The 15,003-nt window shown below is 38.0% G+C and overlaps 1 protein-coding gene and 1 long non-coding RNA gene across 2 annotated transcripts in view; one reads left to right on the top strand and one right to left on the bottom strand.

The window, feature by feature from the left end:
* Positions 1-1,007, bottom strand: part of LOC127437914 (uncharacterized) — a 49,316-nt gene extending 48,309 nt beyond the window's left edge. Inside the window, exons 1-3 of the long non-coding RNA XR_007896632.1 lie at positions 946-1,007; positions 508-608; positions 105-185 (exon numbers count right to left, since the gene is read on the bottom strand). This is a non-coding gene — a long non-coding RNA (uncharacterized LOC127437914). The remainder of the gene's footprint in view (positions 1-104; positions 186-507; positions 609-945) is intronic.
* Positions 1,008-3,494: 2,487 nt separating this feature from the next.
* Positions 3,495-14,680, top strand: LOC127437910 (myosin heavy chain, fast skeletal muscle-like). The gene is made up of 40 exons (XM_051693073.1): positions 3,495-3,542; positions 4,076-4,288; positions 4,431-4,574; positions 4,663-4,819; positions 5,111-5,138; positions 5,227-5,338; positions 5,424-5,516; positions 5,612-5,675; positions 5,766-5,864; positions 5,951-6,054; positions 6,196-6,334; positions 6,424-6,542; positions 7,137-7,286; positions 7,374-7,544; positions 7,638-7,944; positions 8,107-8,180; positions 8,267-8,354; positions 8,436-8,553; positions 8,662-8,785; positions 8,875-9,011; positions 9,103-9,358; positions 9,470-9,712; positions 9,797-9,973; positions 10,079-10,224; positions 10,324-10,414; positions 10,501-10,890; positions 11,057-11,183; positions 11,329-11,447; positions 11,570-11,766; positions 11,844-12,027; positions 12,121-12,286; positions 12,384-12,508; positions 12,628-12,936; positions 13,044-13,247; positions 13,339-13,464; positions 13,612-13,782; positions 13,864-13,968; positions 14,057-14,152; positions 14,245-14,376; positions 14,562-14,680. Exons 2-40 carry the CDS (start codon positions 4,088-4,090, stop codon positions 14,580-14,582), a joined length of 5,814 nt encoding a protein of 1,937 aa, XP_051549033.1. The 5' UTR covers positions 3,495-3,542; positions 4,076-4,087; the 3' UTR covers positions 14,583-14,680.
* Positions 14,681-15,003: the final 323 nt, after the last annotated feature.

The raw sequence follows: 15,003 nt of genomic DNA, 5'->3' as shown, positions 1-15,003 counted from the left end.
TTTATTTTATTTAGGGTAAGGAGTATTATTAAATTGAAAATCAAATTAAGGTTTTGTTATCCAATAACATCAGAGAATGTGAAAAATTTGAATTTATTTTGTACCTGCTTTGAGCATGACATGATGAAGAGCCATGAGATCTTTCTGTGTGCTTCTGCTCCCTATACAGTCTTCATTTTCCATCACTTTAATGGTGAGGAATTAAAAACACATTTATCAGTAACACATTTAGTACACATATTTTAGAAGCTATTTGGCTAGTTAATCATGTTTTATATACACTATTACTCTGTTTAAAGATTTATTCCTAGCTTGTTTTCTGAAATGTGTACATTTTAACACATTTAAAATTTAAAAATAAAATTAAAATGTTTGTAAAGATGTCATAAATAAAGCACATGCAATAAAGGGCCAAGAGTGGACCTTTTAAATTCTAGACTAAACTTTAATATAAACCTAATAAAATGCTTCTTGCTAAAAATGAGATACAACTGTTAAAATAGTCACCTTTCTTTCCGCATGTACTCATGAAAACCAAAGCGAGACTTGCAGAAAGCTATCCAGAAAATGTGACTTATCTCTTCATCTTCTCTGCATCTCCATATTATCTGCATTATATAATATTTATTATTACTGATATTATTCAAAATGTTACTATTAACAGTAAAAACGTTTAACAAATGTCAAAAACATTTAGCTTATATCTTAAAATACAAAGAACTTCTGTAATATCTATTACAAATTATAATAATTACAGCCAATGACAATGTGCTCAAGCAAGCAATTAAAAGTTTTCAATAAAAGATAAAACAAAACCTGGTTATCTGGCTACAGTTCAACTGTGTCCCATTATTGTCTATCAACAACAGAAAACCAGAACAAATAATCAAAACAAGAACAGCATAATAATAATCCTTTCCAAATGAATGAATAGTTTCTCAATACCTGTGATTTTCTTTTAAATATGAGTGTCCAAGACTGAGCAGATTAAATCAAACAACCATCTGCTATCAAAGCATTCAACACCACAATTACACTTGTGACATCTGTTGACAAATGGCAAAGCTGTGATGGCATAGCTGACCGACCAGCTATATTTGTGTAAAGTCCTAATATGACCACACATAAGGAGAAGATGCCTTAGAATTTTATCAGCCATATGATACCATTTTATCAGGTGTCAACACCTTACAATTTCTTCCACTGCCTCTTGCCATCTTTGCATAGGGAATATGAATAGTGTTCAGTGAAGAAGTTTCTTTGACACATGCCATTGTCCATGCAAGGCAAAGCAAGAGGACAAGGACAAGTTTAAGGTCAAACACACTGCACGCCCATCACCACACCGTTCTGAAGACACTTTCATGACACTGTCACTGATGCTTTCATTACTGCTCACAACGACCTCATGAGGACAACTGATCTTGAAATCAGTAGAGTAATCTTTATGATCATCTTCAACATACTTTCTCTTTTTAAAATGCAATTTACCATAGACTAGAACATTACACAAATAAACAGCCCATTAGATCCCAGTACATATGTACAAGTGTAAAGGTGAAATAACAAGCTGGAAATGATCAATAAGGAAGAAGATTTATACAGTGTATGATACCAAACAACTCTGAACCAGTACCTGTACAAGAGATCAAATCAGACAGTTTATCAGTTTAATTAACAATAATTAATGTGTTTTGTAACATAAGACATTTCCATGATTAATCTGATCATTTGTTGGTTATTTAAATTCTTACAAAGGTCGAGGGTCATCTAAATGAGCCCCAACACTTCATCTCCACATTAAAGTCATTAAAATCAGGTTCCATTCATTCACATGAACTAACAATGAATAATGATATTTTCAGCATTTCTAAGTCTTGGTTAGTGTTATTTATCAAAATACAATTGTTCATTGTTTGTTAATCTAAGTTCATATTGCATTAACTAATGTATACAACTTTTAAAATGTAAAAATATCTATGTAGAAATTAGGATTAACAAATGCTAATTACTACATGGCATTACACTGCTGTAAATGTGTTGTTCATTGTTCATTACCTAACAAATACAGCCTGAGTGTAAAGTGTTTCCAAATTTACATTAAATTTACATCAAATCAGTCTTACTTGCAATACTAAAATAAACTCTGTTGTAATTTGTGTTGTTAATCTCAATGTTTATTCCTCTAAAAAATATTACTGGCTGTTTTTATCCTGCTTATTTTCACTACCATTAACTATTATCATGGCTGAACAAATAAAGCATCTTAACACACATTGCTATCGACTAGTAATTCTCTAGTAGCAGTGTTTTTCTGTTATTAATTAAAAATTCTGACCTAAAGAAAACAAAAACAGTTTAGCAAATAAAATCCAAAATTATGAAATCAAATATTAGTGAAGGTTATATTAGATTAACTGAATCTTTCCTGACATTTCTGTTAGGAGCACGTGGTTACTTTTTATTTTTAAAATGTAAAATGAGTCATTTCACCAGAATACTTCTCATACCTTTTCAAAGGTTTGCAACAAATGTCCTCATTCTAGACACTAAACAGAGCATATGATTCTGTCAGGCCTCTGTGAGTCCAATCACCATATGAACAAGTTCACAGAATGACAACTGTTATGCCCAAATGTGCTGCTTTGTCATATGAAAGGCTTGTAAGGCCTCTGGAACAGAATCCCAGTGACATTTAAGAACTTCTCCACAGCTAAACTGGGCTCTAATGTAGTGCCAAGGTCCATTAAAGAGATTATGCCCAACATAAGACCCAAACAATGTCTGAACTCCAGTAACTGATACCCTACACATAACAACGCTTTCTCAAGGTTAAGGCGCTTCACCATAAGTCATCTCCATATATACAGAGAGCAATTCTTGATTAAGATATTGGTGGCTTGTTTTCAAATATTGATTTAGTTCATCTAGTGATAATGCACCTCATCTTACTAAAGTATTTACTCCCATTATCGTATCTACTTATATATCTATATGATGCTCTCTCACACAATATTTTCTAATAAATAATAAATAAAGACAATAATAATCTTTGGACAAACAATGCACAGTTAAAATATGGCAGTAACATATCCTTGGTGGGTGAAATGATAATGATGAAGAAAACAAGCATAATTACAGACACTCCTGTCTAAACAGAGCTAAAATACATGACCAAATACAGCGAGTGTCTTTTGCTGAGTGAACATTATTCTGTCTATATAAGAAGCTGCTTCAGACTCCTCTAAGGACTCACTGGAACTCAAAGGTGGGTGAATTTATCATGTTCTCATTCTACTATTAATTTAATATCACATGCTTGTGTTTTTCATGTTACATGTTATATACATTAATAGCCTGATACATAGTAATAAGTTTGCATTTTCAAGTTTTTGTGCACTATATATTTAATAAGCTGTGATCTTAATTTTATACTAAAGTTAAAAAATATTCATTGTATGGAATTAACAAGTTCTTTTTGTGCCTTCTCTTAGTATCACCCAGAAACATCAGACACATTTTCTCTCTGGACAGAACCGCAGGTATGACACTTGTGTGTTTTACTGATGAAACACTTTAAACTCAGAAGAGGCTAATAAGTGAAGAGATGCCTTCTCATACCTTTAAGAAAACTCATCATCATCGATGCAGAAAGGACATTCCCTTCAAATACTGTTAGGCTTTTAAGCTTAAAAATAATTCTGGAATTTAATCCACTTAGTATTTGTTAACCAGAGGTAGTTTACCCTCTGTTCTTTCAAATCACACAACTATCCTTCTTCTGTGGAACATGTTAGATGATGAGATGTTAGGCTATTCAATCAATAAAATCCTAGTTTTTTCTAAACTTCTGTGTCTCTGACACTACAGTCATTGACAGATGAGAATAATAATAATAATAATAATAATAATAATAATAATAATAATAATAATAATAATACTCTACTAATGTAATCAGCTGTAAACATACATTACAATGATCTCTATTTACTCTATATTGTCACATTATCTGTTCCTATTGCTTGAACATTAGCACATGTTTTATTTAGCATTCTCAACACATAATTTCCCACAGTAAACTGCAAACATGGGAGATGGTGAAATGGAGTGTTTTGGCCCGGCGGCCATCTTCCTCCGCAAGCCAGAAAGAGAGAGGATAGAGGCTCAAAACACCCCCTTTGATGCCAAAACAGCATTCTTTGTGACCGAGCCAGATAACATGTACCTGAAGGGTACTCTTGTTAGCAAAGAAGGTGGCAAAGCTACCGTCAAAACTCTGTGTGGGAAAGTAAGTATATAAGATACATTTCTTGAACTTCTCTAGAACAATTTTAGATGTTGCTTTTGATTGTAAATCTATTTTCAGTGTATCCATTCAAATATTGTGACAGTAAATGTCTATGTTAATAACTGATTTTGCAATTCTTTAGACTCTTACAGTGAAAGAAAATGAAATCTTCCCCATGAATCCTCCCAAGTTTGACAAAATTGAGGACATGGCCATGATGACCCACCTCAATGAGCCTGCTGTGCTGTATAATCTCAAAGAGCGTTACGCAGCATGGATGATCTATGTAAGTCTAAGTGAATTACTTTTTATTCATGGAAAGAGGGTGAGGAGGACCCTGAAGTGTGAAACTGGACAATCTATCTCTGTTTCAGACCTACTCTGGCTTGTTCTGCGTCACTGTCAATCCATACAAGTGGCTTCCAGTGTATGATTCAGTTGTTGTTGCTGGATACAGAGGCAAAAAGAGGATTGAAGCCCCACCTCACATCTTCTCCATCTCTGATAACGCCTATCAGTTCATGCTCACTGGTAAGTGTGGACGTAAATTTGAAGTTGTAGTCCAACAAACATTTTGCAATACAATCCAATTAAAGTTGTATTGGAAGTTTGTTTATCTCTAACTAAACTCAAGGGATCCTCTATTTTGCTGCCTACATTTAAAATGACTTAAAATGAATTTAATGCATCATTTTATGGTATTATTAAGGTCCCTCATGGGTAACTTACATTATGTTATGGAATGCTTAATAAATAATTTCAAATGCAAATCAAAGTTTCAATGTTTACAGTTTCACATAATAACCCTAACTTGTGTTTCAGACAGGGAGAATCAGTCTATCCTGATTACGTAAGTACACTATGATAATTACAGTAATTGTTTAAAAATTATATGCCTGATGCCTCATTTGCCTCATTTATGTCTTTGTGTCATTCAGTGGAGAATCTGGTGCTGGAAAGACTGTCAACACCAAACGTGTAATCCAGTACTTTGCAACAATCGCTGTATCAGGAGCGAAGAAGGCAGAACATGTTCCTGGCAAAATGCAGGTCAGGAAAAATGTTGAGTCAAATAACAGTCAAAGTTTAGTGACAGCACTATTGTAAATGGTGAAATTATTTGTGTATCCACCAGGGTTCACTAGAAGACCAAATCATTGCAGCTAACCCCCTGCTGGAGGCTTATGGTAATGCCAAGACTGTGAGGAATGACAACTCCTCCCGTTTTGTAAGTTGCTTTGATTAGATGAAACATTAGAAATTTCAGTTAACCTTTCAAAGCTTGCTGTTCAACACTGTTGTTATTTTTTCAAATCTTCTTAGGGTAAATTCATCAGGATTCACTTTGCCTCCACTGGAAAACTGGCTTCAGCTGATATTGAAACTTGTAAGTTGCATTGTTTCGAGACAGATACATGCTTTATTTTTCTGCTAACATGTGGATGAGTCACTTAAAGTTAATGTTCTGTTGTCAAAGATCTGCTGGAAAAGTCAAGAGTAACATTCCAGCTTTCTGCTGAAAGGAGCTACCACATCTTCTACCAGCTCATGACTGGACACAAGCCAGAACTGCTCGGTGGGAAATCCACAGAATTTTGTATTTAATAAAACACATTTTTGTTTTGTAACATTGTTTACATATTGCACATCAACTCTTTACAGAGGCCTTGCTGATCACCACCAATCCATATGACTATCCAATGATCAGCCAGGGTGAAATCACTGTCAAGAGTATCAATGATGTGGAGGAGTTCATTGCCACAGATGTATGCTGAAAAATATTATTCTTATCAGAATTTATTCAACATATCAGCCCAAATAAAAACAAACTATATCTGAATATTTCATGACATGATATAGTATAACAGACTCTTTTGATTCTTTTTAATTTTCTACATGTAAAACAGACCGCCATTGACATTCTGGGCTTCACTGCTGATGAGAAAATAAGCATCTACAAGCTGACAGGTGCTGTGATGCATCATGGCAACATGAAGTTCAAGCAGAAGCAGAGAGAGGAGCAGGCTGAACCTGATGGCACTGAGGGTAAGATGTACTATTAGGACACTCCACATATCAGCATGAAAATCTTAATTTCAGTGCTGACATTTGACTGGAAAACTGTTGTTCCTCAGTGGCTGATAAAATCGCCTACCTCATGGGCCTGAACTCTGCTGACATGCTGAAAGCTTTGTGCTACCCAAGAGTAAAGGTCGGAAATGAGTTTGTGACCAAAGGACAGACGGTCCCCCAGGTGAAGACTTACCTACATAACAGCAATTTAAATGTGGAAAAAGTTTGAAATGTCTCATAGACATTAGGGCCTCCAGCAACTTCAAATTTTTGGTTAATCAATATGAACACTCATTTTATCAAGTCATCCAGAAAGTATCACCCCACACTGTATGGATCAGCAGTCTGACGGGCTGCTGTAAAGTGCGTCCCACGCAACTCAGTTGATGCTGGTGAGAAATGAATGCTTGCTTGTCTCTATTGCTGGAGTCAGGCTGTTTGTATTGTCAAGAACAGTGCAGCAACACACACATTCCACTAGCTTATATCTGCTATCAGCCTCTGGATGACACTTGTTCAGTTTCAGCCATATTTTCACATAAATGTAATGCGAGATATATTTGGTCGTTACAGATTTCCATACAAACATGATGAAAATAAAAAAAAGAGTTCTATGACTGAGGAATTTTCCTCCCGCTGATCATTGACTAGTCAACACAGGGCCAAAGTGTCGGCTAGTGGCAGAACTAACTGACTAGTCAGCGCAACCCCTAGTAGTCATTTGTCATGACAAGTAAACACCTAATATAACTACATTATCTTTTGAATTTCTCAGGTGAACAATGCTGTCTCAGCTCTCTGTAAGTCTGTCTATGAGAAAATGTTCTTGTGGATGGTCGTCCGTATCAATGAGATGTTGGACACAAAGCAGCCCAGACAGTTCTTCATTGGTGTGCTGGACATCGCTGGATTTGAGATCTTTGATGTGAGTATCAGTTACTAATCACTCTCTAAGAATCAGAAGATGATGCTAATAGTGGGTAGTAAGAACTTGCCTCTGTTGAAATATCAGTTCAACAGCTTGGAGCAGCTCTGCATCAACTTCACAAATGAGAAACTGCAACAGTTCTTCAACCATCACATGTTTGTGCTGGAGCAAGAGGAGTACAAGAAAGAAGGCATTGAGTGGGAGTTCATTGACTTTGGTATGGACTTGGCTGCCTGCATTGAACTTATTGAGAAGGTAAGATAATGGACTTTCAGCAAAATAAAATGAGTATTCACAAAATGAAAAGTACATGTTGCTTGTACTTGAGCGTCAGTATTTCTTGAACAGCCAATGGGCATCTTCTCCATCCTTGAAGAGGAGTGCATGTTCCCCAAGGCCACAGACACAAGCTTCAAAAATAAGCTGCATGATCAGCATCTTGGCAAAAGTGCAGCCTTTCAAAAGCCAAAGCCTGCCAAAGGTAAGGCAGAGGCCCACTTCTCTCTGGTGCACTACGCCGGCACTGTTGACTACAACATTTCTGGCTGGTTGGACAAGAACAAGGACCCACTGAATGATTCAGTTGTGCAGCTCTATCAGAAGTCATCTCTCAAACTGCTGGCATTCCTGTATGTCTCTCATGCATCTACTGAAGGTATGGATCTCAACAGCCTTCAATATAACCATTTGTGACTTCCAAGCCAACAGCAGAAAGTGTTCATACATAAGAAATTTTAGCAATCTGCATACTGTATCTCTTAATGACAATAAATGATCTGTTATTAAAAGGTACACCTTAATCATTATTTATCCTCAGGTGAGGGAAGTGGTGGAAAGAAAGGAGGCAAGAAGAAGGGTGGTTCCTTCCAGACTGTGTCTGCGCTGTTTAGGGTATACACAAAATCGCAACATACAATGAAAGCATTTCATTTGAAAATATCAGGGTGTAGAGATTAATGACATGAACAATTCTACAGGAGAACTTGGGCAAGCTGATGACTAACCTGAGGAGCACTCACCCTCACTTTGTGCGCTGCTTGATTCCTAACGAATCCAAAACTCCAGGTAAACTTGATCCCTGAAGCATTCAATGCCTCACATTTTCTTAAATTATTTTTTGGAACCTAAAGAACATCTCAATTTCAGGTCTGATGGAGAACTTCCTGGTTATCCACCAGCTCAGGTGTAATGGTGTGCTAGAGGGTATCAGAATTTGCAGAAAGGGTTTCCCCAGCAGAATCCTCTATGGTGACTTCAAGCAGAGGTAAACATAAATGCATATGGCCCTTATTCTTCACCTCATGAAGACATAACTCTATGGCTGTTTTTAACATTTCTAAACAAACATAAAATCATCCCAAATATCTTCTAGATACAAAGTATTAAATGCCAGTGTCATCCCAGAGGGACAGTTTATTGACAACAAAAAGGCTTCAGAGAAACTCTTGGGCTCAATTGATGTTGACCACACCCAGTACAAGTTTGGACACACTAAGGTGAGCTACACGTCAAATAACTAAGGTCAACAAATCTATGTCAGTGGCTTCAATATTATGCCACTAACATCATCCCAATATTCTTGAAGGTGTTTTTCAAAGCTGGTCTGCTGGGTACCCTTGAGGAGATGAGAGATGAGAAACTAGCTGAGCTAGTTACCATGACTCAAGCCCTGTGTCGTGGCTTCCTCATGAGGAGGGAGTTTGTCAAGATGATGGAGAGGAGGTTTGTAGATATGACAAGAAAGCCCACATTTCATTTAAAAAATAAGTTTAACATTTTGGTCAAACAAAATTATTCAAACTCACTCCCATAGAGAGTCCATTTTCACCATTCAATACAACATCCGCTCATTTATGAATGTGAAACACTGGCCATGGATGAAGCTGTACTTCAAGATCAAGCCTCTTCTGAAGAGTGCAGAGACTGAGAAAGAAATGGCAGCCATGAAAGAGACCTTTGAGAAAACAAAAGATGATTTAGCAAAGGCATTAGCCAAGAAAAAGGATCTTGAGGAGAAGATGGTATCTCTACTTCAAGAAAAGAATGATTTGTTATTACAGGTTCAAGCTGTAAGTATCATGTTAATGTTATTTTGCCATTAATAACAATTCTCAATACATCAACAAAAGCTCAAATCAAAGATCAGTTAAAAAAACTTGTTGCTGTCACATACACTGTAGGAGACAGAGAACCTCTCTGATGCTGAGGAGAGATGTGAAGGTCTCATCAAAAGCAAGATCCAGCTCGAGGCCAAACTCAAAGAGACAACTGAGAGACTGGAGGATGAGGAGGAAATCAATGCTGAACTGACTGCTAAGAAGAGGAAACTGGAAGATGAATGCTCTGAGCTGAAGAAAGATATTGATGACCTGGAGCTCACCTTAGCAAAAGTGGAGAAGGAGAAACATGCAACTGAAAATAAGGTTCACATTTGAATCACGTATTCTACACATTGCCTATTTTTCAGGCTCTTGTGAATGAAACCACTGAACAATATTTTCATTTAGGTGAAAAACCTGACTGAGGAAATGGCCTCTCAGGATGAGAGCATTGCCAAGCTGACCAAAGAGAAGAAAGCCCTCCAAGAGGCACACCAGCAGACTCTTGATGACCTTCAGGCAGAGGAAGACAAAGTCAACACCCTGACAAAGGCTAAGACAAAGCTTGAGCAGCAAGTGGATGATGTAAGATGATTGGCTTCAGAATTAGGTCATAAAGATGAAAAGATGATATTGCTTTGTTCTGTTATTGTATACCATATTTTAATGCACTGATTACTATGAAAAAAGCTTGAAGGCTCACTGGAGCAAGAGAAGAAACTCCGTATGGACCTTGAGAGAGCCAAGAGGAAGCTTGAGGGTGATCTGAAACTGGCACAGGAGTCCATAATGGACCTGGAGAATGACAAACAACAATCAGAGGAGAAGATCAAAAAGTGAGTGGAAGTTAGATGTATGCAAGAATCATTGAGATAGAATACCTGTGCCAGGTATTTCAATAGCAGATTTTACCAAACACAAATTTTTCAAAACAGGAAGGACTTTGAGATAAGCCAGTTTCTCAGCAAGATTGAAGATGAACAGTCTTTGGGAGCACAGCTTCAAAAGAAGATCAAAGAACTTCAGGTAATATATTTTCTATGTTAAAATGTGAAATAGATGCATTGGTGGGCAAAGTTTAACAAGGCAATTCTACTTTTTTCATTAAATAGGCCCGTATTGAGGAGCTGGAAGAAGAAATTGAGGCTGAGCGAGCTGCTCGTGCTAAAGTTGAGAAGCAGAGAGCTGATCTGTCCAGAGAACTTGAAGAGATCAGTGAAAGGCTTGAGGAAGCTGGTGGTGCCACTGCTGCCCAGATTGAGATGAATAAGAAGCGTGAAGCTGAATTCCAGAAGTTACGTCGTGATCTTGAAGAGTCCACCTTACAGCACGAAGCTACAGCAGCAGCTCTCCGGAAGAAGCAGGCAGACAGTGTGGCTGAGCTGGGAGAACAGATCGACAACCTTCAGCGTGTCAAGCAGAAGCTGGAGAAGGAGAAGAGTGAATATAAGATGGAGATTGATGACTTATCAAGCAACATGGAGGCTGTGGCTAAATCAAAGGTAAATTTTTTTGAAAACATTTAAAAGAAAATGCTAAAATCAAGGTTTAAAAACAAATTCAAGAGCTTGAAACATGGTAAATAATTTGCAAACAAACGAAACAAATATTAGTGAGGTCAAATATTTCTCCAAACAATACACTCACAATAATGGCATATGTACATAGGCAAACCTTGAGAAGATGTGTCGTACATTGGAGGACCAAGTGAGTGAGCTAAAAACCAAGAATGATGAGAATGTACGGCAACTTAATGATATCAATTCCCAAAAGGCAAGGCTGCAAACTGAAAATGGTATGTAAATAAAACATGTAACATACCATGCACAAAGTTAAATAGGAACAAAAACTGATACAATTATTCATAACTGACAGTATTATCAACATCATAAAAACTCTTTTTGTGAGTACTCCATAAATTATACATTTTATAATTTCAGGTGAATTTGGGCGTCAGTTGGATGAAAAAGAAGCTCTCGTTTCTCAACTGACAAGAAGCAAACAAGCTTACACTCAGCAGATTGAGGAACTCAAAAGACATATAGAAGAAGAGGTTAAGGTGAGCATCTTGAAGAAACTATGTATTTCTGTAATCACGTACTTCATTAACATGCAAACAGTTATGAAAAACAGCTCTTTGTAATGAAAGAAAACCTAAGGCTTTTCAGTTTTGATTTTAAGGCCAAAAATGCCCTGGCCCATGCGGTTCAGTCTGCCCGCCATGACTGTGATTTGCTCAGAGAGCAGTTTGAGGAGGAACAGGAGGCCAAAACTGAACTGCAGCGTTCAATGTCTAAAGCCAACAGTGAGGTGGCTCAGTGGAGAACCAAATATGAGACTGATGCCATTCAGCGCACTGAGGAGCTTGAGGAAGCAAAGTAAGTAAATCAAAAAAGTATTGAGCAACCCACATTTCATAGACTTAGATATCCTCATTTCATAAATCTTTTATTAGGAAAAAGTTGGCCCAACGTCTGCAGGAAGCTGAAGAATCCATTGAGGCTGTGAACTCAAAGTGTGCCTCTCTGGAAAAGACCAAACAGAGACTGCAGGGTGAAGTAGAGGACCTCATGATTGATGTGGAGAGGGCAAATGCATTGGCTGCCAACCTTGACAAGAAGCAAAGAAACTTTGACAAGGTAAGAAAGACATAGAATCATCTACAAAACTAAACTTTGGTCCATGCACTTTAATGATTGATTTAATGAGAACTACATTTCTTTCATTCACAGGTCCTGGCAGAGTGGAAACAGAAGTATGAAGAAAGCCAGGCTGAACTGGAAGGTGCTCAGAAAGAAGCTCGTTCTCTTAGCACTGAGATTTTCAAGATGAAGAACTCCTATGAAGAAGCTCTTGACCAGCTGGAGACCCTGAAGAGGGAGAATAAGAATCTTCAACGTAAGTTTCTTTAAAATAACATTGTTTTAGCAGTACAGGGAAAAAATTCCCATGCCCACAATAATTACATTAAATGTTGAATTTAAAAATTGTGTAGAGGAGATCTCTGACCTGACTGAGCAGCTTGGAGAGACCGGAAAGAGCATTCATGAACTGGAAAAGGCAAAGAAAACAGTGGAGGTTGAAAAATCAGAAATACAGACTGCATTGGAAGAAGCTGAGGTAATGTTACTAAAAACTCTCAAGCAACTGACCCATACAAGAATCCATTTTTCTTACACTGTGAACCATAACACTATTCTTCTGGTAAGCTAATACAACTCTTCACTACAATTAATTAGGGCACCTTGGAACATGAAGAGTCCAAGATTCTTCGTGTCCAGCTTGAGCTAAACCAAGTTAAGAGTGAGATTGACAGGAAGCTTGCTGAGAAGGATGAGGAGATAGAACAGATCAAGAGGAACAGCCAAAGAGTTATTGAATCCATGCAGAGCACTCTGGACTCTGAGGTCAGGAGCAGAAATGATGCCCTAAGAGTCAAGAAGAAGATGGAGGGAGACCTTAATGAAATGGAGATTCAGCTGAGTCATGCCAACCGCCAGGCTGCTGAGGCCCAGAAACAGCTCAGGAATGTCCAAGGCCAGCTCAAGGTATCTTTCTAGATGACTCCAAGAAATGTTTGGATGTCTGAATTTAAACTAACAAAAGCATGACAAAGTATGTTCAAAAAATAATATTGACTTTGTAAACATCACAGGATGCCCAACTGCATCTTGATGAAGCTATCAGAGGACAGGAGGACATGAAGGAGCAGGTTGCCATGGTTGAGCGCAGGAATAATCTGATGCAAGCAGAGATTGAGGAGCTGAGAGCTGCACTGGATCAAACAGAGAGAGGCCGCAAAGTGGCAGAGCAGGAGCTGGTTGATGCCAGTGAACGTGTGGGACTGCTGCACTCTCAAGTATGAAAAATTATTACACTGTCAAACTGGAAAAGTGCAATTACACGACAGATAAAAGCCTTACTGAATAAAATCTGCTTCTGTTCAACAGAATACAAGTCTTATTAACACCAAGAAGAAGCTTGAGGCTGATCTGATTCAGGTTCAAGGTGAGGTGGATGATGTAGTTCAAGAGGCCAGAAATGCAGAGGAGAAGGCCAAGAAGGCCATCACTGATGTGAGTGTTCAATCTAATCTTTTTCATATTTTACTTTAAGTTTTTTAATAGTTCTTTGACTTGTGTTCAGTCTCACATACCACCATAGGGAGCCTTCAGGAAAGGTCTCTATACAGCTTAGTTCTTTTTATTTGGTTCTTATTTCAGGCTGCCATGATGGCTGAGGAGCTGAAGAAGGAGCAGGACACCAGCGCTCACCTGGAAAGGATGAAGAAGAACCTGGAGGTTACTGTAAAAGATCTGCAGCATCGTCTAGATGAAGCTGAGAGTCTGGCCATGAAAGGTGGCAAGAAACAGCTCCAGAAACTGGAGTCCAGGGTAGGCTTGAGTGCACAAGAGCTTAGCACAATTGATTCTTGTTTGTTCTGGACATGTTACAAAAATAACACTTTACTGAAGGTGCGTGAGTTGGAGGCTGAAGTTGAAGCTGAACAAAGACGTGGTGCTGACGCTGTAAAAGGAGTGCGCAAATATGAGAGGAGAGTGAAAGAGCTCACCTACCAGGTAAAACTCACAGGAATTTGAAATCTACCACCTTATATGATAATATACATAGTTTAACCAAGACCATTGAAAATATTTACACTCAAAGACTGAAGAAGACAAGAAGAATGTGACTAGACTGCAGGATCTGGTAGACAAGCTGCAGCTGAAAGTGAAGGCCTATAAGCGCCAAGCTGAGGAAGCTGTGAGTCTAATAGAAAGTGTCTTGAGCTTGACATATATTCTGTCCCAAACTATCCAATGAAATGAGCTGGATATGTTGTGTAACAATCACAGGAGGAGCAGGCCAACACTCACCTGTCCAGGTACAGGAAGGTGCAGCATGAGCTGGAGGAGGCTCAAGAACGTGCTGACATTGCTGAGTCCCAGGTCAACAAGCTGAGAGTCAAGAGTCGTGAAGCTGGAAAGGTAACTTTCAAACTGATGCTAAAACTAAAAGTGATTAAGTCAGGACAAATCCATTTAGTGAAATCCTTTTGTGCTGTTACATTATCATTCATCCACTAAATTCATACCTCAACTCATTTTAAAATGATGTTGAGGCCCTCTCATATTAACTCTTATAATATGATCTAATCTATTCTCATTTCCAGGGCAAAGAAGCAGAGGAGTGAAGAATAACATCCAGAGACAGTAGCAAGTCATCATATAATATGAAATGCTTGTGAAATGTCAGTGTGCAAATAGAAACAATAAAGGTAATCCTGCAAATTTCCTGCTTTTGTTTTCCTATAATTATCAAACACTTACATAAAACTGTGCACTGGCAGTAGATAAAGCAACACTGGGTCTATTCCAAACCCTAGTAAGCTGTCATGCGTCCTCCTGCTTTCAAGGAAAGCTGCTTTCTATGGAACCTCATAAGTGACTGATTTGGAACATTCTACATAGGCAGTATCTCTACGGGCCACACAAGTAGTGCTCCTTACACAAGGATCCTTGCACACTGGATACTCAACTCGCAATTGATTTTACAGCCCTTTCCAGAAAATTAACTGGAATTTTCAGTTTAGAGACGGTTTAGTGTAGGCACAT

Source organism: Myxocyprinus asiaticus, chromosome 49 (assembly GCF_019703515.2).
Source record: "Myxocyprinus asiaticus isolate MX2 ecotype Aquarium Trade chromosome 49, UBuf_Myxa_2, whole genome shotgun sequence".
NCBI classification, from domain to species: Eukaryota; Metazoa; Chordata; class Actinopteri; order Cypriniformes; family Catostomidae; genus Myxocyprinus; species Myxocyprinus asiaticus.
The sequence above is the reverse complement of the archived record's forward strand: the minus strand, read 5'-3'. Positions and strand labels throughout refer to the sequence as shown.